General features: G+C 32.1%; 1 protein-coding gene across 3 annotated transcripts; it reads left to right on the top strand.

Moving 5' to 3' along the window:
* Positions 1-200: 200 nt before the first annotated feature.
* Positions 201-21,272, top strand: LOC115877648 (angiomotin-like protein 1). 3 transcript variants are annotated; one of them, XM_030893897.1, is made up of 17 exons: positions 201-407; positions 1,391-1,489; positions 1,541-1,789; positions 1,935-2,051; positions 3,085-3,158; positions 3,218-3,470; positions 3,813-3,988; positions 4,050-4,199; positions 4,267-4,387; positions 6,132-6,277; positions 6,807-6,957; positions 8,119-8,308; positions 9,004-9,138; positions 9,224-9,405; positions 10,027-10,214; positions 17,684-17,997; positions 19,581-21,272. In XM_030893897.1, exons 2-17 carry the CDS (start codon positions 1,435-1,437, stop codon positions 19,981-19,983), a joined length of 2,904 nt encoding a protein of 967 aa, XP_030749757.1. In that variant the 5' UTR covers positions 201-407; positions 1,391-1,434; the 3' UTR covers positions 19,984-21,272. The 3 variants fall into 3 exon arrangements, with proteins under 3 accessions (XP_030749757.1, XP_030749777.1, XP_030749768.1); XM_030893908.1 differs by lacking the exon at positions 201-407 and adding an exon at positions 913-1,102; XM_030893917.1 differs by lacking the exons at positions 17,684-17,997; positions 19,581-21,272 and having other exon boundaries at positions 205-407; positions 10,027-10,465.
* The last annotated feature ends 1,797 nt before the right edge of the window (positions 21,273-23,069 follow it).

The following is a 23,069-nucleotide window of genomic DNA, read 5'->3' as shown; positions in this document are numbered from 1 at the left end:
GTTTTATAGAAACGTCTAAAGTACTACCTATTATTGGGAAACTGAAATATAATTTTTTCGATCTATTTTACACCGGTGTAATTAATCAATTGCAGATTTCTGTAATTGACATGAAATTGACATAACCACTGTCATGTGTCATATTTGCTTCTTCTTCTCCCTTCTCCATCTTTGTTGTCTTTACTGAATTGACAAAAGAAAAACATATTCTGGAAAATGAGATTTTTCATGAACCCACAAGTTTTCTTTGGCCTCTTTTTACAGTGTTGCAGTTTTTAGATTTGCCGTACCGTGAATTTGTCGTAGAATTTTGTGAATTTTCTTCCTGTGCATACACACTATTGTATTGTACACTATTTACTACTTATTGTGATGCTTAAATCTGGATATGCTTCCTGAAGATTCGTGTAAGTATTTTGTGGTGTTTTGTTACGTCTTATGTCGTTTTCAAGATGGAAAAGCTAGTGGTACTACTCGTTTTGTTAAATTCCGCATTCCTTTGCTTCTATCTCATTAAAATTATTTTAGGAACAAAACCAGATAATTATTCAATTGACGTATTTTACTTTTAACATCGTTTGAAAGTCATTAATTAATTATTTTTTATAAGTTATTTATCGAATCAATGTTTATGAATAATATTAAATTTAAGTTTGTCACACGGACGCATTTACGTAGGTTTATTATTGATAAACGTAAACGTTTCACAATCACACAGATAATTGCATTGAAGAGAATTTTATGAATGTTTTAAAGTAATGTGCACTTTCTACTCGCACATTCAGATCTGAAAGAATTCCTGATATTTTTAGAAAACAAGAGTACGAATATCCTTTAAAAAAATACGCTCAAACAGTTGTTATTTTTAGCATGTTCTTGTCAAAGTTTATTCAAACAATTTAGTACGAATTAGTAATTAAACGTAACATATTCCTTATCATTGGAATGTGCTAAATATTTCATAAAGGAATGCGCTTATCTTATTTTCCCACTCATTGTTTATTGACGGATTCACATTCCGATGTTATTTTAATTTCGTAAAGTCTGTTTTATAAGTTCATTCGCGAATTTTTATGTACGCGTAGTACTGTGCTGCATGCAGGTGAGGTTATTTTATTGTTCATTCAATAGGCATCTGTTATAAATATTTTTAACCATGTTTTTTTTGCAATAATGAATCACGTACTATAAACAAGTCTTTCTTGGACAAGAATTCTCTCTTATGCAACATAAACTTGTAGCTATATCAGATTTGAGTCTTTTGTAGATGATTAAACAGAGCAGGACTTTAAATTAACTTTAATAAACCTGAAAAATTGTTTAAATCATCAAGGTCGCACGTAGAAGTCTTAAAATCTGACTAGTTTAACCATATATATTTTTGTTACAGACAAATTTCGATGATACACTACTATTTTCATTAAAAAACTAAATATGCAGCCATCAAATCAGTTTAGAACGTATCCTGTACAGCTAGGATCAGCTCAAAGTATGTTTAAATTAAATTCAAATCTTTAAATATACTAAAACACAATTTTAGGTCATTTTCCTCAAAGTTTAAGTGGCAGTGAAACGGATGTATCAACCTCAAATGAAAATTTATCAAACGAAGAGAAATACGTGATTCGTCACACGCCCAGGCAAGAGCCCCAAGGGCAGGAAAACTTACAAACTAGCAATAGGAGTTCTTTAAGGGAGAGTTTACCATCAGACCGGAGTTCCTTGGATGTGTCCTCATCGTCATACAATACCCTGATTATTCATAGTGCCGGAGATGAACCATGGACAGGTACAAAATACATTTAACAGTGTTTTAAACAGTATAAATTATTTAAATAGTGTGTAGGTTTCTAAGTTCAAAAGTTATGTCATTGAAATTGTTTTGGAACAATATTGATTCATGTAAATTTAGCTTTAAACAACTCTGTTTATAGGCAGGAATTCTGGACCTACCTCATCATCGAGTTATATCCAACAGAATTTGTACAGCGACTCTAAATTATCTCCTATTCAGAAAAGAAGTTCGGCATCTCCGTCACCTTCTATAACAAGTAAGGTCATAATTTATAATTTTGTAATATATAATCTTTATTAATTTCTCTATAAATTAGTGTTCCTGATAAACATTCTTTTTCAAACGTCACAAAAGTATTAATTTTTTAGACAAAAGTATGAATTTTTGAGACATGATTGACAATATAAAAGTAATTTTAACGCCTAGGCATAAACGTAAGTAAAGCCGGGTCCACATATGTAGCACTCTATTGTATCAGGATCATGTATCACGTATCAAAAGCTTGTATCGTAAGTATGGACGTTTATTTGGACTGTGTCGACTGAATATGCATACCATGCCAAAGTAAGCGTCCATACTTATAAAATTCATACGTATCAGCGTACAAGCGTGCGTATCAGTGTATGTGGACGGTACAACAAAACACCTTGTATCGTCGTATCATGTTCATCAATTCTTGTCAGCAAACCCTCGATGCCCCTTTGATGATCGGAGATAAACCGCCTCAAGACGGGTCACGGCGTATCAAGTCAATTGTATCGTTATACTGTATCAAAACACGTCCAAATGACAGATCGTGATACGTGTATCCGATACGCAGTGTTAAGATACGCGCCAAAATTCGGATTGGCATGTATCAGAAACGGTATCACAAAGGTGTACCATATGATCGCGTTAATTCGGCGTCCAAACTAGCGATCATGATACATGTTGGTGCAACGCGACGGAGATATGATACACCAAGATGCTACATATAAGTAAGCACAAAAGTATCTACGAAAATATATTATTAAACTGACATAAAGTGCCAAATTCAACAAGTGTAGCCATAGTTTCTAGATGTATAATTACTTACTAGATTTTACTTTTAAATCTTTTTATATTATTTGCAACGTTAAAAATTGTTTAAAAAAATTATTTGTGACGTTTAAATAAAATAGCATGATCTATTCGCAGTAAAACTGACTTTTTGTGCCAGTAATGTCGCTAATGTCAAACGTACAGCCTTGTCACAAAAAGTGTCATTTTTACTCGCAATCAAACAATATAATATTGTTTTTTTTTTGAAGGTGTTCAAGAAATAACCGAAATTCCTGACGATTACTTGAGCCAGTCTAGCGTTTTGAAGCATTTAGCTAAAGAGGTTAGGATAAAATATAATAATTTATCGTGTATCAATTGATTTAAATCTTTTTTTTATAGGTTAAGGTTCCTTCACCTTCAGGTGGACTTGTTGGAAATGACACTCTCCACGACCTATTGGGTAAATTTGATGTACCCTTTGATTTGCATAACATACCTCCACCACCTCCCGAATATCCAACAAAATGGGCAGAAAAATCACCTCTACAGATGGCGGTTAGCAGTAGAAATAAAATTAACAGCGAAAAATTGGCTCTGTCCAAGTCACAGCCCGATTTAACTTCTGTCGGAGTGGGAAAAAGCGATTTTTCAGGTATTTTTTATTATTTTTTGCTATTTTAGAATTATGCTAGGTTATGGTAACGGTGAGACAACACTTAAACTTGATTTATCCCGTTTATTTTAAGAATTACAGTAAAATGTTATATAGAAAAATTTTAGGGGGTGTTGTGATACAAGAATTAACTTTATTTTCGAGTATACAGTTCGCTTGATAAAAGTGTGGCGGCTACCATGACTTTTTAGTAGTGTTTTAGCCCTAAATTATAAATTAGTAACTTTACTGAAATAAATTAAAATCGCAGTCTTCTAATTCTTGGAGTATTTCCAGTATGAAAAATATGACACACCCTGTATATTTTTATTTCTTTAAAAGGTTTTAAAAGAGGCGTTTCCGCACCGAGACCTCCGACAAAAGGTCGCGAAGAAAACGAATCTAAAGGCGAAGAAGTGTGGTCTTCGAGAGAAATGGTGGAAATTTTGATCAAAGAAAACAGTGCCTTAAAACACGAACTAGAAAATTGCTACCAGAGAATCGAAAGAACCAATAAGGTACGCCAGAATTTTTTGAAAACCATTGAAAAAAATTCTCACTTCATAACTTTATTTTTAGTTGGAACAAGAAATTTTCAAGGTACACAAGGCCCATGAAGAGTTAGTCCAATCCTGTGAGAGAAGAGAGAGGCTAGAAAGGGCTGCTCGGTCGAGACTTCAGGCCGATTGTCGAAGGTATCAGGATTTTAATCGAGCACTAAGGGAACAGGTTAGTTATTTTGTCTCTAAGAATTTTTTTTGGGGTATTAATTGATATATTTTTTTTGTAATTTTAGGTGGATTTACTATCGACTCAAGTGCTTAGTAGGTCACCTGTACCAGATTCAAGTGGTTCAGAAAGTTTAAGAAGGGAATTGAGTAAAAGAGAAGGTATCATCAAGCAGCTGATAATGCAAAGTAAGTAAATGTCAATTTAGAAGCTACCATTGTTTTTGGTCACTTCCTGTTTCACTGGAAATGACTACAACTTTTGATTTTTAAATGGCACCCTCAATATATTTTTACTTTATTCAATAGAAAATGACACTCTGAATAGAATAACATATCATATGTCAACTTTTGACTTTTTTGCGTAAAAAGTCGTATTTTAAATTTCAATCTTGAGTGCTATGGCTGTGTTAAAAACACTAATTTTTAATCAAGGACCCTTGGAAAAATAGGTTTGATTGTTTAATGTTTTTTGTGTCTTGTACTGGTTAAAAGATGCCCAAATCGTATTTTTAATTATAACTCTATTTTTTCAAATGGAACAAGGGTGGCTCATTAGCATATTTGAAAAAAACATTTTTTTACGATTAATTTGGTACCACACACTTGGTATTTCAAGTCAAATTGTCGTTATGAACCGCATTTTACAATTTCAAATAAACCATCTGCAAAAATGTCAAAAGTTGACGATGATATGCCATTCTATTCAGGATATCATTTTCTATCAAATAAATTAAAAAAATACCAAGGGTTTCATAAATCAAAAGTTATAGTAATTTTCGGTGAAACAGGAAGTGACAAAAAAAATAGAATACGTCAATCAATCCTAATTTATACCATATACAAACATACCAAATTTGTTTTTTTTTATCTGAAAAAATTCAAAAGTTATAGGGGTGAGCCACTTTTTGAGATGCACCCGGTTATTATGTGTGTATAGCTTCATTCAGAACCTCCCAATTAGCGGAATAAATCAGAGGTTTCAATTACTCTTTATACTTTTTAGTTTACGATCATTCACAATGTTTAAAAAACACAATTAAAATTAATAGAATATCCTAGCACCAGCTTGCGTTAGTCAGTTGTATCCATGGAGAAAGCATAATATTTATCTTATAAAACAATCAACTTTTGATTTCTAACCACAATTTCTCTCGACAGAAGATAATCAAAGGCCAAAATGACATTTCTCGCAAATTCTGAAGTCTAATTAATGGAAAAGTTAAAAGTTTAATAACTTTTTCTACTAATTGAAAATATCTACCACTAATTTTGATGTTCTGAATGCTTACATTGAAATTAAAGGAACAAACTTCGATACTAATTGGAAGCCAGGTTCTGAATGCAGCTTGTGTCTTATTGATTCAATTTTTTCTAAGGTTGTTAATGTTTTAGAAAAACACAAGGTCACGGTAGTCTTCGGTAGTCAAGTGCCAAAAATATACTTTCAAAAGCTGCTTTGACTCTTTTTTTCGGTATTTTGATGTAAATTTTTCTAAGGTTGTTTTAGAAAAAAAGTGCTTTGGTATGCATTGAAATGACAAAAGATAATAATTTCTGAAGTTACCATAACCCTTTTTTTTATCATATTCGATATTTTGATGTATCTGTGTTTTAGTGATTCAAATGTTTCTAGGATTATTGATGTTTTAGAAAAAAAACAGTCTCACGGTAGACTTTGTAATGGTAAAAATGTCATTTCAGAAGCTACCATGACGCTTTTTTTATTTTTGATCTTACAGTATTTTGATGTATATGATAATATGGTGTATGTTCTAGTGATTCAAATTTTTCTAAGGTTATTGATGTTTTAGGAAAAAACAATGTCACGGTAGCCTTTCAAATTACAAAAATATAATGTCAGAAACTACTTTGACTTTTTTTTATCCTATCCTGTATTTTTATTTATATTATAAGGATATTGATGTTTTAGATAAAGAATTGGCAGCTGCGAAAGAGCGGCAAGAGATAGAGCTAGCTGCCCAAAGGGCGACTTTACAGGAACAGCGTACACATATCGACATATTGGATACGGCCTTGACTAATGCTCAGGGTAACGTTGTTCGACTTGAAGAAGAGGTAAGTGACAAGTGACAACGTGTTAACCATTAGCGTAACTAGAAAATTATCCTGGGGGGGGGGGACCTGGTGTTGAGCCCAGGGGGGCCTAGGGTTTTTGTTTTTTTAAAAATGAAAAATAATTTTAAAAAACACATTTTTTTAATAAAACGTTTACATGAATTTCTCTATCAATAAATTTCATAGACTTGGTTATCAAACCTGTAGATTACTTAAATACCTACAAATTTTCTAAAAAAAATAAATATTAACAAATTTTTTGAACAGAACAAAATAATATTAACTAAACAAAACTAGAAAACGTCATTTTTACTACATCACAAGCAAATAAAAATTAATACGTAGCCAAGAGTCATAATTCAGGATTTCCCTGGTGGGTGCCCAGCAGTACCTTTGGGGGGGGGGGGGCACCCCCGTGCACCCCTCTAATTACGCCAATGGTGTTAACAACTTAAATGTTCTGCGATCGTCAAAATGTTTGACAACCGTTTTTCTATTTTTTTTTTTAATTTCGATTTTATTTTTTTAGAACCGCAAGAAGCAAGTCTATGTTGAAAGAGTGGCTCAGTTACAGAGGGCGCTGTACTCTTTGCAGTTGGCAAGCGACAGACGAGAAGAAACCGAACGAAAATTACGTTTGCAACTCGAACGTGAGCTGCAACGCTCCAAAGTAGTACCAGGTAAGATAATTATCCTTATATTTTATATTTATTATAATACATGGTGAATATGCAACCAGTATTACGCGGAATCCTAAGAAAATTAATTCAGAAACTGGCTTTATAACATATCCATAGAATATCTTAGCTGCAGCTACAGTTTATGATTCTTTACATTTTTTACATATATTTAATGCCATAATGTAAAAAACTAAAAACACCCGAAATGTTCTTTCTTTTTAGCTATCTTGCACATTTTGCACTAAAATAGGTTGTAAAAAGAACAATGTTTGACTGCAAGGTCTGCTAGTAAACAATTTTTAGCTTAAAGCTTCGTTCAGAACCTCCCAATTAGTGGAATAAATTAGTGGTTTCAATTACACTTTATACTTTTTAGTTTACGATCATTTGTCTAATCATCTGTTTTGACATCAATGTCTAAAAAACACAATTAAAATTAATAAAACATCCTAACAACAGCTTGCGGTAGTCTGTTGTATCCATAGAGAAAGTATAATATTTAGCTTATAAAATATAATAAACTTTTGATTTCTAACCAAAATTTTTCTTGAGGGGTGATAATCAAACGCCAAAATGACATTCCTCGCAAATTTTGATGTATAATTAGTGGAAAAGTCTAAAGTTTGTTAACTTTTTCCACTAATTGAAAATTATTACCACTAATTATGACGTTCTGAATGCTTACATTAAAATTAGGTGAACAAACTTCTACGGATAATTGAAACTACCAATTTATTCCACTGATTTTGAGGTTCTGAATGAAGCTTAAATATATAAACAAGGCTTAAAGGTATCACAACACAATTTATTTAAACCAAAAACTCATAATACATAACTAAAGTGTCAAAACGAATGACAATGTCAGGAAATAAATAAATAAATGTGGCAACTTGACATTTTTTACAGCAGAGCTACCACCTGAATCCCCATCGAGAAATTTAAATTCCTATTAGTCAGCCCAGCGCCGAATATGTCCATGGTTGGCAACAATGAATTTAAAAATCGCGTCCTAACAGTTTAATTGGTATCTGAACTCTTTAGCCTGTCTCTGCCCTGGTGAATTTCTCCGACATTTTAGAAACTTGTTAACCACCCACCGTTTTGTAGCCATTCTTATGGTGCAAGTCGTACAAGTAAACAATATAACTGATACTTTTTCAGGTGAAAGAAAAGGAGGCTGGGATTCCCCCAACGGCTTAGAAAGCGAATCCGCCTCGGAATTGAAGAGACAACTGAGGGAAAAAGACGAAAATTTAATGAGGCTGGAAGGTGAATGTGCCAAATGGGAACAAAGATACCTGGAAGAGAACGCTTTGAGGCAAGCGGCTATCGATGCGGCTAGTATTCCAAAGTAAGTAATATTCTTAAGCGACCCATACATTATCAAACAAATTCCCCAAAACAGGCTGTTGCACAACTATAACATAGATTAAAAAAAGTAATTTTATTACAGTACGTCTGTCCGTTCTGAGAGGGGAAACGATATTCTCTCGATGTTTTTCGTAAAAAAGCGTCCCATCAATAAAAATTCGACAAATTTGCAAGTAGCCAATAAAACGAGTGGGCGGAGCGATTTGCGGTGACATACTCGTCAAGTCGACGTATAAAATATATTGCTGTTTATTTAAATGTTTTTTGTCCGCATTCCTTTCATAGACACAGATCCAGCAGACGAACTGTAGTATTACTAATTTTATAGTATTAAATCCCAATAAAACCATTCCTGCATGAAAATTACTTTTTTACTACATTATTATCAGATATTTTTTCATATAATAAATTATTGAATAAATATTGCATCGTGTCTTGGTCTCGTTCTCGGCCGAGAATTTCTCTTTTTCTCGGTCTCGGTCTCGGCCGAGACTAAAAATCCAGATTCGGTCGGACCTTAATTCAATCACCTCCATGTATGCATGTCTTAGCCCACATCTAAAACGGAGATGCATCTACGGTTGCATAGGTGAAGCAAGCTTGAAATAAAATAGGTGAAGCAAGCTTAAAATAATATCTCTATGAAATATACTGAAGGTCATGAAATATTTACAGGGATGCCAAAATTGCTGCATTAGAGAAAACCAGCCAGGAAACGGAGAAAATCATAGCCGAAGCCAGGAACGAAAAAATCCGACACATGGACGAAGTGCATGCAGCGCAAAAGAAAGTGGCTGACTTAGAATCTCGGTAACTAAATTATACTCTTCTATATAACTTTGATTTGATTGTTGATTTTTCTATTGGAAATAACTTTTTTTTCTTTCAATTTCAGAGTCAAAGATTTGGAATCAAAACTGGCAGAAAAAGATGCCATGATTCGAGTTCTACAGAAACACACTTACGACAAGGATGTGTCTATGTTGGGCAGATCCCCCCACCATACTCCTCATGCCAGTTTAGCTGGAACTGACATAGATTTAGGTCTGGGAGCTACGGTGTCCAGGGAAGAATTAGGTAAGAGATAGCAATCACTATACTATTTTCACAATAAACTTTGCATGTTTACAAATGAAATTTAAACCATAAATACCGTAAGATCGAAAAAAAATGGTGTCAAAGACGGCTGGAGAATGACAATCGATAATAATTTTGGTGAGGTTAATCTTTAGACGTCATTTACTAAAAATTTACATAAAACTTGTAAAAATTAACTGAACATAGAAAGATTATAGAACGTTTTAGACGTTCTTTCCTTTCTACGAATTCTATTTCCAAAAAATTATTTCTTCTCAAATTTTAAACTAGGCCATTTAAAAATCATTTTTACTCTATGTTAAAATAAATTTCAACCTTCTTAAGACCAACTGACAGCGCTTACTGTATAACAAATAACAAAGAGTACGAGCCAAGTAAATGACCTCGCCAAAATGATCATCATTTATCAGCCGTTTTTGACGCCTTTTTTTCCATCGTTTGGTATACGAATATAACAAAATATTTGACTGGCGTAGTTTTTTATTCTATTCAACGACAATTCTATTAATTTCAAGAAATTTAATTTCTTTTTCGCGTTTTTTAAATGTTAAATCCCCAAATTGATATGCCTAAAATATGGTTATTCTTCCCCTTATTTAGTCAGTAGCGTCCTGACCAATTCCACAGCGTACGGCTCTGGGAATTCGTACGCCGGTAGCGACTCCTCCTACCACATGACGTCGTACGGCAAATATGACACCAACAAAAACTTTGACACGTCCAAACAGACGCTCAACAGCCAATTGAAAGAGATCGACAGCCATTTGGACTCGCAGCTTTTAAGCAAGGTAGGAGAGGCAGAAACCTTCTACTGACCCCCAATCAGCTGAGTTGTTTTTTTTACACCCCTTTTTTTGTTTGTTTGAATTCTGATTGGAAAAAGTGTACATAGAAGCGATTTTTTCTTTTTTTAACTTTGTGATTTTAGCTTAAAAAGGTTTTTATTGAAGTACTATACCCGGTGCGTCTCAAAAATGGCTTACCCCTATAACTTTTTTTATTTTTTCAGATGAAAAAACGAGATTTGGTATGTTAGTATATGAAATAAATTAGGTTTTATTGACTTATTCAATTGTTTTTGGTCACTTCCTGTTTTACCGGAAATAACTACAACTTTTGTTTTTTAAATGAAATCCTCGGTATTTTTACTTTATTTGATAGAAAATGACACTGAATAGAATGACGTATTATATTATTATGTCAACTTCTGACATTTTCGCATATGGTTTATTTGAAATTGAAACATGGGGTTTATAACGACAATTTGACTCGAAATACCAAGTGTGTGGTACCAAATTATTTGTCAAAAGATGTTTTTTTTCAAATATGTTAATGATCCACACTTGTTCCATTTGAAAAAATTGAGATATGATTAAAAAAGCAATTTGGGCATTTTTTAACTGGCCAAGACAAGACACGAAAAACGTTAGATGATCAAATCTATTTTTCCGAGGATCCTTGATTAAAAATTTGTGTTTTTAGCACAGCCATGGCACTCTAGATTGAAATTGAAAATACGATTATTTTGTAAACGAAAATACCATTTTATATTGAATAAAGTAAAAATATACCGAAGGTGCCATTTAAAAATAAAAACTTGTAGTCATTTCTGGTAAAACAGAAAGTGATCAAAAGCAATTGAATACGCCAATCAATCCTAATTTTAATTTATGTCATATATTAAGACACCCATTCGTGTTTTTTTATCTGAAAAAATAAAGAAGTTATATAGGTGAGCCACTTTTGAGACGCACCCGGTATATAAAATATTTGAGGTTATAATCTAGGCTACAGACAAGTAAGGTAACAGGAAGGTAACTGTAAAATGGTTGACTTGAATTCCTGTTTACCAATGACGTTTTATATTTTTTTAAAGGTATTAAAATATAAAGGGTGCTTCACATTCGGCTTTCACCATTGGAATATCGGAAACGGTAAGAGATACAGGTTGGCTTATATTGGGGCAAAGTTACCTGTTAGTGAGCCCAATAATAATCCGTTTAGTAATTGAACTTGTTTGTCATTTCCGGAAATATGGCGAAAAACTGAAATTTCTGGTTTTCGTTTTCTTATGATTTTATTTTGACAGTTAGAAAAAAACTACAAATACATTCTCAAATAAACTTTTTAGCTTTATTCTTTGGTGACGTCAAAAATCACTTTAGACGTTTCGTTTTTCTGGACCATCATCAACTTTGTTTTTTAAATGAGACCTGGATTTTTATTTAATTTTTTCTATAGCAACTGTTAAAATTGCCTTATATCTATCAAAAATAGTAGATAAAATAGTACTTTAACCGCAAGGGTAGATTAAATGATACTTTAACAGCGAGGATAGGTTAAAATCTTTATTTCTTGTCGCACGTTTTTTAATTGCTTCCATTTTTGAAAATTTTTGTATTCCTTAAAGTTATTCGGGATTTAAATGGAAGTAGTTTGGATATGGCATTTGTCGCCTCAGCCTGAATATCTCTTGGTAATTTACTTATTTCGTTTTGAGCCATTTCTGGCTCCAATTCAATCAACAATCGACACGAAAGAAAATTTAAAAAAATTGACTCAAAACCACAAAACATCCCTCTTTAGAACTTCGTCTGTCATGTTAAGAAATGAAAGTAGATAATAAAGCGCCTCTCGTGTTTGTTCGCACTCAAAAAATTTCAATTAATGCCTGTATATATTTTTAATATATTTTTTAAATTTAAATTTTTTTAATTGTAAAGTAATATATTACATTTAAATGGAATATGTTACATAACAATTATGTCAATTACAAGATTACAAGCTTGTTTTCTAACATTTTTTTAATAAAACGAATTATAAAATTTCAATATATGTATATTTGTCGTAGGTATGAAAAAAGTAAAATATAAAATGGACAAACGCTTACTTACATTGCAATAAAACTTCCACTTTTAGTTTTGCAATCCAAACGCAATATTTCTATTTCACAAATAAAAATATCCGACAACACTAAAATCACTGAAACTTCCGCGGCTGACAACGAAAACTGAAAAATATAACGGCACTTTTTGTTTTGGACCTGCATATCAACATTACGCTGTACTATTATGTGTTTGTTGTTGAAATAATATAAAATATCTAATTATAACTTGTAAATTTTAATATTTTAACATGATTTTAACTACTTTTGACAATAACTAACTTTTTGTTATCAAGATGACATTTTAGACGGCAACTGACATATATGTCATAATATTTGAATCTTAAATATGTATGTAATATAATTTAAATTACTATAATGCAACTTTATACTAAGAAAACATTTATACATTCACAAAATACAACAAAGTCTAATAATATAGTTTGAAAACAATGAATATTGAATTAAAATTGAAAAAGTTAAGCGCGACCCCTTGTGTCAAAATTAGATGATTAAATTTTCGCAATTTTTAACCATTTGATGACCGGTGGCGCCTCTGGCCGTTTTGTTCGGGCGGTTGGTCTTTTACTCTCGCTTATAGCCATTGAAAAAGTTCTAAGGGGATGTTTGTGCTCAAAACTGACAACTAAAGAGAGACAACTTTATTTATTTGTCAAATTATTTTTTGAAGTTTATATCTCCCAAATACAGTGTATAGCACTTACCCAAAAATGTTGCTTGTTTTTTACACGCACATAACGAAAGTGACCTGAACATGTCTTTCAGTACATTACCTTTTATGAGAATATTCTTCTTTATGTATTTCTTGGACTACATCATTGTATTTGGGAAATTAATGAGTTTCAAAGATGCAATTAAAAAACACTTTTTTTTACTTTAAAAATCTAATATAATTAAAATAATCTCTCCAAAAAAATCCTTGCTAGGTATTTCGCCACTGCAAGAAAATCTACAAAAAATAAATAGTTATTTTTTGTAAACACTTCTGCGTTAAACCTAAACGGACACTGCTTGTCAAGTTTTGTTTATAGTTATAAAATTTGCCCTAACAAGAAGAAAATGCTTAACCTTTCGGAAAGTTTATCTCTTTCCGTCGTCGGAAGATTCTCGGAAAGCGTACTTCTTCATACCAGACAATTCTATTGTCTGATTCCCTTACTTCTCGACTTGACTAAAAGATGGCGCCTGAAAAAGTCTTTTAATTTCTGGCGGATACGTTGCGGTTGTGCAGGCAACCAGTAATACATTTTTAATTTCTGGCGGATGCGCCATTTTTCTTGACAATATAGACATTTTTTATAGTTAAAATATCTCTTTCTTACTTCATGTTATTTTATTTTTACAATAAAAACAGAGCAAGTGTAGATTGAGATATAGGTAGTTAAAAAATAATATGCACACTTTTTTCAAATCAGATTTTTCCTTTAGCCAGACTGATTATCCACGTGTTTTCTTTTGTCAACGTACCAAAGATGTTTATACATAGTTATTTTAATGATTGTTTATTATTTTTACTTTGTTGTTTTGTTTTTTTAGTTAGCTTTAATAGTAAAAATGAAATCATGTGTTTAAGCGCGGTCCACATGCAACGACTTATTGTACCTACGAAATTTGAGTCGTTGCGTATGGACCGCGCTTTACAGCTGTTTAGTGTCCAATTTTTTAATAATGCTTTTTTAAAAATAAATTAAATTTGAACAAAAAAAATCTAATAGTATTATAGACACATTCCAGATTTAATATGAATTAATATTTTTATAAAAAAAATTGATGTATAAAAAATAATACTAATTCATTAAAATGTAACGTGTTTTTTAGGATTAGCCAAATTTTTTCGAATGTATATTTTTACCAAGCTATTAGTAAATAAAACTACTAACTTTTATTTTTTTGGTTTTCTAAGCTACCATGTTTTTTGTTTTAAAATTTCGCCCATCGACAGTAAAATCGTTTAGATCTGACTAATTTATTTATTTGTTCACGTTTGCTATCGATGGGTATTTTTTCTAAATATATATTTTGCATGTATTTAGTTTTTTAGCATGTGGAAATAAATTAAACTTTTTACTTTAACCATGCGTGTGCTTGTTTTATTTTTGCCAAACTTTTTTTTATTCCTCGAGTGTGAGTTGAAGTTTCCTTCCTTAAAACCTAAAATCCTTCGTTATTTATTCCCTTCATTTTGAGGGAAATTTAAATCTAATGAAAAAACTCAGAGAAATATGTAAACAGAATATTTGTTGCTACAACCGTCATGTTTTTTATTACTTACCCCTTGCAATGTTGCAATATTTTACAGGAATCTTAGATGTACAGGGTGGGTCAAATTGGACGCTTTTAAAGGGAAACACCCTTTTCTATAGGAGATAGACGAAAACTAATATCGGTATCGGAGCTCAATTTTTATCAAAAACGTGTTGGTGAAAACCGCACATCAATATCTCTTACCGTTTCAGAGTTACGGGGTGTTCTTCAAAAATGTGCATTTTTAACAAATCGCTGTTACTTTTTTGCTATGGAAAATTTTGTATTTTTATGAAAACATTTCCAAAACACCTTTTACGTAGAATTTAATGGTTTAAGTATAATTTTTTTAAAATTAAAAATTTAACAGTTATCAACAGAAAAATTGATCTTTTATTTTGAACACCCTGTATATTTTTAATTAACTGAAAAGAACTTAAAATGACCTTTCCAAAAATATAGTACCACTTGATATTTTATTATAGTCCTCTTCGAAATACAGAATTTTTAAAAGTTCGCTACTTTTAACAAGTATAGGCTTTTGGACCTTTTATTGATCATCTGCTCCCAATGGAACTCTGAATCATATTTTTCCAGCAAGATGGGGTACCGCCTCAGAACGCTGAAGTTATCAGGAAACTTTTGCAGCTAGTTTCGAGAATAATGGAATAGCTAACCATGATCCCAGCCGTTGGCCGCCAGACTTAGTGCCTATGAATTTTTATCGTTGCGCAAGAATAAAGGTTCTTATTTTTAAATTGCCCGTATAATCTAGACAAGAATTACAAGTACTTAGAGGTTATGCGAGGGCATTCTTCACCCCACTGAGTTAATGAATTCCGTGAGTAATGTTCAAAAACGGCCCCGTCTGTCCATAACAGAAGACGGTCGATATCTCCAACACCTGTAGCAAAATCTCATGTCTTGGTTTGCTATTAATTATTATTGTTATTAGATATAGTTTAACCGTGTTAATGTTGTTAAATTTTAATATACATAGTTTAAATTGTTATAAGATTCTGCATCACTCATTGCAAATATTATTTTCGTTTTAATTGCTGCTCACAGCTGGAATTTTTTTGTATTACAGACGGCGCCGCGCCGTTCAAAGCCTACTTATTCAAAGTAGGCAAATTTTTAAAAACTCTATACCTCGAAGAGGAATCGAGCAAAATATCAAGTATGCTATATTTTTGGAAAAGTAATTTTAAATTCCTTTCAATGAATTAAAAATACACAGGGTGTCCCATATAAATAAAAAAAAAATTATTGATAATTCTTAAATTATTAATTTTAAAAAAATTATACTTAAACCATTAAATTCTACGTAAAAAGGCACTTTAGAAATGTTTTCATAAAAATACAAAATTTTCCATAGCAAATAAGTTACAGCGATTTGTTAAAAATGCACATTTTTGAAAAACAACTCCGAAACCATCACGTTTTTGATAAAATTGAGCTCCAGGCACTAGTATTAGTTTTCGTCTATCTCCTATAAAAAACGATGTTTTCCTTTAAAATTGTCCAATTTGGCCCACCCTGTAAAAATTTATACAGGTTTCTTTAAATAATTGAAAATATTTTAAGTTGTGAGAGTATATCTGGCCAAAAGAATCATATTTTCTATTTACAATTTTGAAAATAAATGAGTTATTTAACTTTACAAACGTAAAAATGAAATAATGCTCACATTTTCAGAACCAGTCGAATCATCCGATGCCGTACACTTAATACCGTATTACCGAAAAAACATTTAATACATTTTGTTGTAACTTCTTGTCTGTGTCTATTATAATGTAGTATTGATGTGAATTTAGAGTCCCTTCTTGCTTCAAGTATACGAGTATACCCGCTGCCACTGGTAAAATATATAGGCATTTAATTAACAAGATAATTTAAATTGGTTTTCGTTCGATTTGGTAGACCAGCTAGAAATAATTGCAACAATAATTTTAATTTTACACGCTAGTTAATACAGAAATTAATTATTATATTTTAAAAAGGAAGGTTTACGAGAGTTTTTTTAATAAATAACGGAATAACATATTTTTAGAATCATTCTTAAAAAATATAAAAGTAAAATGAAAGAATTCTATATTTTTTAGTTATTTCTTGACTTTTTGTAACTTTATGTTCTTCAAAAACAGGTGTACCTAAAATAAGTTTATACAAAAATGCAATATCGTTTTTAATATAAAATTGAAAATATTTCCAAAACAGTCAAACCGAGGTAAAGTCCGTTATAAAGTAAAAGCACGGATAAAAGGATACATAATAGCCTTGTTTATATATTAATAGGCATGCTAATTGTACAGGGTGAGTCAAATATAGAGTAAAGTCCATTATCTCGTTAGTTTCGAGGTTTACAAAAAAATATTAAATATAAAAGTTATAGGGACGGTTAGGATACACATTTTAAAATTATTATAGAGTATACAAGGTGCTTCAAAAAAGTATGGTGAATATAACATGTTTTTTTTTTAAATGCAACATCCTATTTTTTATTATATTTTTAGATTCTTCTCAAAGATATTTTTTATGTTAAAAAAGGATAATCCAGTTCTGATGTCATTTGTAACGGTATGTAGTATGCAATACAAATCTTACTGTACTGGCTACAAAGGCAAAAAAGTATACTTAACACTTTTTGAACAGCCTTTAATTTTTCTTTAAAATCTGTCCGCCTGTCCAACGGGCCAGGAAAGAATATTGTTAAACGATATTAAAACAACGACAGAAAGCAATTTACTTGCGAATTAAAATGACAGACAACAACTCTCACTGTCAGATATTCTCTATTCTCTCGTTAGACAAACTTTACATAAATAAATTCATAATTTATTTTTCGACGAAGTCTGGATTTTGTCCGGATTTCAGTGCTCACTTTATTAAAAAATAACTTGTATGGAAATCCTACCCTTGTGTGGAAAAAAATTCAAAAGTAGAACACTTTAAAACAGATCCTCGAAAACTTTAAATAAAAGAGGGTTGTGTGAAGAACCCTGTATATCCTTGGGATAATCACCCCCCCCCCACCCCCTAAAAATTTACCTGCTTACACACTTAAAACCAATTTCCCCTTAAAAATTACCATATCACTTTTTCCAGCGTGGTTTGTGCTGTTTCCCTGGCCTGCCCAGCCCTATGGGCTCCCAGCGCAAGGGTAAAATAGCCAAGCCGCTCTTGGGCGGCGTGGGCAACACCGCTGGGCGTCAGTCGCCTTTCGAGAGCGGCACTTCCACTTTCTTTACCCCCTCTACCTCCACACGTCATCATGAGAATGGTGACATGCTGCTTTTGGAGAAACAAGGACGTACATCCCAACAAAATCGTATGGCTGACAATCTACCTGGTCAAGAAGGGGTGAATAACGTGTGTCCTTCGCCTAGTTCATTGCCTAGGCCACCGAGATCGTCGCACAGGTAGGGATGTGTTATAATATCGATATCTTTACAAATATCGATAGTTGTTCCTAAAGCAAGTTTGACCTACAAAAGTTCCTATAAACTTCCATCCAGACCACTGTGGTTGTCGCACAAGATAGGGATGTACCTACATAAATATCGTAATGTTTAAATATCGATATTTAAAAAACCTATAGATGAAGGTAAATCAGCTCTGATCAATAGATTTTCCATTTCCATGTCTAGATAATCGAGATTATGACACATTAAAAAAATCATTAGTTTCCGATAAATTACGCCTGACCAACCAAATCTCCTTTAAATTTGCTTAAACTAGTAATCATTGCACAGGTAGAGATGTGCCTTAGATCGACATTTTTTAATGTCGATAGTTGTTGAAAAATCAACTCTAGTCCATAAAAAATCCCATACATTTGCTGTGACTATTGGGATTATGGCACACGTACGGGATTATAGCATACGTATCGATGAAAAAGAATGTCGATAGTTTTAAAATATCGATTGTTGACGGTAAATTTGCTCAAGTTCAATAATTTTCCTTTGATTTTAATTAATTCTTGATACTTTTTTTAAACAATCGTACCGTTTTAGACATTCTGCTTAATTAAAAAATTAAAACAGGAGTTTGAACAAAAAAACAATAATAATCGTCTGTAAATAAGCTATTACACGCACATTTTTCCACACATTTGTCGAGACATCACAAAAAATACGGCATGTGTAAAGTTATCGATATTTTAAAAATGCATCGATTTTTTTTTGGAAAATGTTGATAGTTGCTATATCAGACCTAACGGACAAGTTTTCAGGTTTTAATTGATTCAGATTCCTGAATCAGAATCAAAATCAACTTAAACATTTATTTTGACAGAAATATTACTCAGTACTTACTAAGTAATTACTAAGAGGAAAGGATTGTATGTACTCAATTTAGAAACGTTTTTTTGCACTGCAGTTTTTCAACGATTTTTGAAACAGTTGTAATACTGAAATTTCAATAAATTATCGATAAAAATTCTACAAATCGATAATGAAATACACTAATTTTTAATAAATATTTAGTTGACACAGTCGAATAAAAATAATTTCTATAGAAAATTCCATTCCAAGATTGAAGAAGCCATCTATGTTTTAGTTAACACAGTTGAATAGAAATAATTCCTATAAAAAAAATCCATTCCAAGATTGAAGAAGCCTACTTGATCAGCTTTTTTGATCGCGCAAACTTACTATACTGACCTGGTCATTCTAAATCAATATTTTAACGTACCTATAAGTAAATTAGTTGCCAGTTCGTAACGTGCTCTAGACATGATTAAATGTTAATATTATGTGACCTATTACAGCTGTAGTTTAATGATTGATTGTTTTAATATATTAAAAGTCCAACACTAGCTATAGAATACTATTTGAAAAGTTTATTGGGGTTTAAATTTTTTTAAGCAAAATCCTGGCGCATAGGAGAAATATTTTAATAAATTATCCTTTAAAATTCACACTTCTGATATAGAACGACTAGACCAGTACTTTATTTCATCTATAAATTATTTTCTAACCACCCTCATTCCTACTAATCCCAGGTCCGGCCTGCCTAGGCGCATGGGCGACTACAACCGCCTAGACAACTCCGCCGACTCCCAGCGGAAAAACTCGAACGGAGCCGACTCCCTCTCCTCCAACGCCAGCTCGAGGCGCACCTCGCCCGCCCGTTCGCTCATCCAGCCGCCTAGGAAACTAGGCGAGTACGGGCGCCTGAGCGAGAGTGGGGGAAGCTCGGCAAGCCTGATGCGCAAGTCCGCGCCTAGGGTGCGCAGCGGCAGTGCTGGGGAACGAGACTCGGCGTCGACTTTGAGCGAAAATTCAGCGAGTTCGCTGCCTGCGCCGTCCAAGATCAAGATGTACGGGGGTTTGAGGAGGGGTAATTCGTTGGGGAGGGAGACCAAGGGCTCTGCTGATTCTAGCAAGTATAGAATTCAGTTTTGAGGCTAATAAGGGATTCAGCGAAATTGATATAGAGATAAAGATATGAGGGGATTTATCGAAATAATTTTGTAACTTTCTGCTTTGCTTGATTTTAAGGACCACGACTCGTCATAATCTTAATTCGTTACAAAAGTATTTCAATAATTCCTCTCATATGTCAAACTGATAGTAATTAGGTTTAAGTGTTAGATTTTGTGTTGATACGACTTGGTGCCTTATAAAAGATCAACAGTGAAACTCTATGTACAGGGTGTCCCATTTTAGTATGTTTTATTGGGTTTCTCAGTTATGAGGTGCAGTTAAAGATGTGCAGCTAAAGATGCTACACACAGATTTGTCTTAGCCTTTTTGGTTCCTGGAATGCAGGGCGAATTTGAAAATGTCGCATTTTTTGACCCCTTCGTATCTCGGTTATCTTATAATTTATCGGAAAGGTGAAAATTGAGTTCCATCGAGTTTTTCACGCCGAATCCATTGGCGTAACTTGTTTTTTTTTCTAAGAGCTGTCGTTTTCAAAATATGAGTCAAATTTATGTTTTTCTTTTAAATGGGACACCCTGTATATTATTATTTTTATTATATTTGCCTTGTTATGAGTTGTCTAAAAATCTAATATACTTATTTTCATTAATAAGGTAAAAAATGCAACTATAAAAAGTAACAAAGTTGCACACTATAGGCAATAAGGACAAATTTATACTGAGTTAAATTGGCTTGAAAATGACCATCACTATACAATTATAGCGATCTTCATTTCCTAGCCAACACTGACACCGTTTTTTTTTTCGATCGAATAAAAGGTACATATGCGTTAAGAGACTTAAAAAGTGACTATCTTATATTATTAGTTGCGTATATACTCTGTGCTATTAGTTACACGATACTGCCAAACCAATGAAATAAAATAAAATGTATTATGTATTGATCCAGTAAAAATCTATCTAAAATCGATACTATATGAATACCAAACATCCCTAGTACTAAGTACTATAAATGAAATATAAAAGAGATTTTTTATATAAGAAAGTTGAGTTTTCAATAAAACTTTATTTTTTCAACTTGTAAACTATACGGGGTGAGTCTTAAATAAGTGCCAATATTTTTAGGGGTAGTATTTTTTCAAAAAATGTTTGAATTTTTTTTTAGTTTTTAATAAAAAAAAACATATTTTCTTGATAATTTGGCAACATAGGTATGAGATTAAATTTACTAGAAAGAAAACGCAGAAAAGATCCAGTGGTGCTCAAAATTTAAGCAAAAAATATTTTTTTTTTAATTTTCAAATAATAACTCTGATATTTTAGACTTTTTTTTAAAAAACGGTAAAGAGAAAATATGTTTCTTTAATTGAAATCTACCAGTCCTGAAAATATTTGTACTGATTATAAATAATAAAATAATACATATGTAATATGTAAGTGGCCTTGCTGTTTTCACTTTGCCAAAACATCTTGTATGTGCCTTTAAATAAAATAAACTGACTAGTGCCTTATATAAAACCAAAAATTGATTTAAATGTAACGTAGAGACTTAGTAGATACCTCCCAATGTGTTGTTATATATTATTATACCAAACCCATATCAAAAAAATCATTTCAATATTGTTTTTTATATAAATCAGATAACTGTAGCGCATATTTGAGTTTTCAGATATTTTTTCTTAAAAACTTGATTAATAATTAATTTTCTACTAGCAGTTATCTTATTTATATAAATTATATACGAAAATTTCCTCGCAACGACCTCTGTGTGCTAGCTCATAAAATATCGCAGATAGCTATTATTTTTGCATCATGTTTACTATAATTTTATTGTTAAATATTATTTTATTTAAATTTTACGATTATGCAACCCGATATACACCGCGATATTATACAGCTACAGCTACACAATATTGTCACTGATGCCGACCAGTCAATGACTAAAGAATCCAAGGACAAATAACACCCGAGAGCAAATTGTGACGATGTCACCAAACAGTGCCGTGGCACATATTTTTCTTAACCTAGCTGTTTGACACTGGCGTGCAGTACCATTTACAGTAGGGTAGGCAACAGAATCAAAAATATGAAAAAAATAAAATAAAAAAACGTATGTATTACATAATATATATGTACAATGTACGTATATAAAATTTACTGTCTAACGTATTTTAACTTTAAACTCAAACAAAAGAAAATTCAAATAACAGCAAATAAATTTAATTATTTGTAGATGCAAAACGAATAATTTGTCTATTATTCAATCATTATTTCTTCCCGATAGGCGACTCAACGACTGGCGAATTAGCTAAAACAATAACCGTACACAATATTGCCAGATTGCCACTGCCTAATAGATTTTATGTACCAAAATTATTTTACAGTCAAATAAAATAATAAATGAAATCATTTGGAAACAAATACAGATGACAGACAAGCAAATTTCTAATTTGCTACATAATACAAATCTTTCTAAAACACAGTTATTTAAAATTGATCATATAAAATAACATGGACTGTTTCTTACATAGTTCTGTAATAACATGGGAACTGGCAATACCGCATCGGCGGGATCGAGACATCGGGTGCATCCGTGCTGCAGTAACGCACTGCTTTTGCTTGTCCATATCCATGTAATGTTAAGTTGCGGCCGTGCGTTCGATTTCGAATAATGGGATGCGTTTTTTAGGTAATAATAAGACGTTGAACAGGTGGCGTTTGTTTTGTATGATGTTTCCGGCTTTGCAACCGTAATAAACACAATACTAACTTACTATTTAGAAAAATAAAACAATGTAGGTCGCATTGTAGGATTTGTATGTAGATATATAATGAAAATTGATCAGATAAATATATTTTTATTTTGCGTCTGTCTTGAATAAATCGAAGGGTAGGCAATGCTTTTTTGCCTATATGTAATACACGCCACTGCTGTTTGAAGCAATATTTATATTTTTTGATAATTGTTTTGACTACGCCTATGGTGTATCATCCGAATTAATTACGAAAAAAACGTATTAAAATGTTAACAAAAGGTACAAAACTAGTATCGACGCATAGCACATATCAAGTACATATAGATGTTAATTGAAATTGAAGAATAAT

This window comes from Sitophilus oryzae, unplaced genomic scaffold (genome assembly GCF_002938485.1).
Source record: "Sitophilus oryzae breed Bouriz unplaced genomic scaffold, Soryzae_2.0 scaffold_1060_pilon_pilon, whole genome shotgun sequence".
Taxonomy (NCBI): domain Eukaryota; kingdom Metazoa; phylum Arthropoda; class Insecta; order Coleoptera; family Curculionidae; genus Sitophilus; species Sitophilus oryzae.
The sequence above is the reverse complement of the archived record's forward strand: the minus strand, read 5'-3'. Positions and strand labels throughout refer to the sequence as shown.

What these genes read in the sequence shown, in the direction of transcription:
- LOC115877648 (XM_030893897.1), top strand. Translation starts at nt 1,435, where the DNA reads ATGCAGCCATCAAATCAGTTTAGAACGTATCCTGTACAGCTAGGATCA. An exon ending in TGAAGCATTTAGCTAAAGAG is followed by an intron (nt 3,159 to 3,217) that starts GTTAGGATAAAA and finishes TTTTTTTTATAG; the next exon opens with GTTAAGGTTCCTTCACCTTC. An exon ending in ATCGAGCACTAAGGGAACAG is followed by an intron (nt 4,200 to 4,266) that starts GTTAGTTATTTT and finishes TTGTAATTTTAG; the next exon opens with GTGGATTTACTATCGACTCA.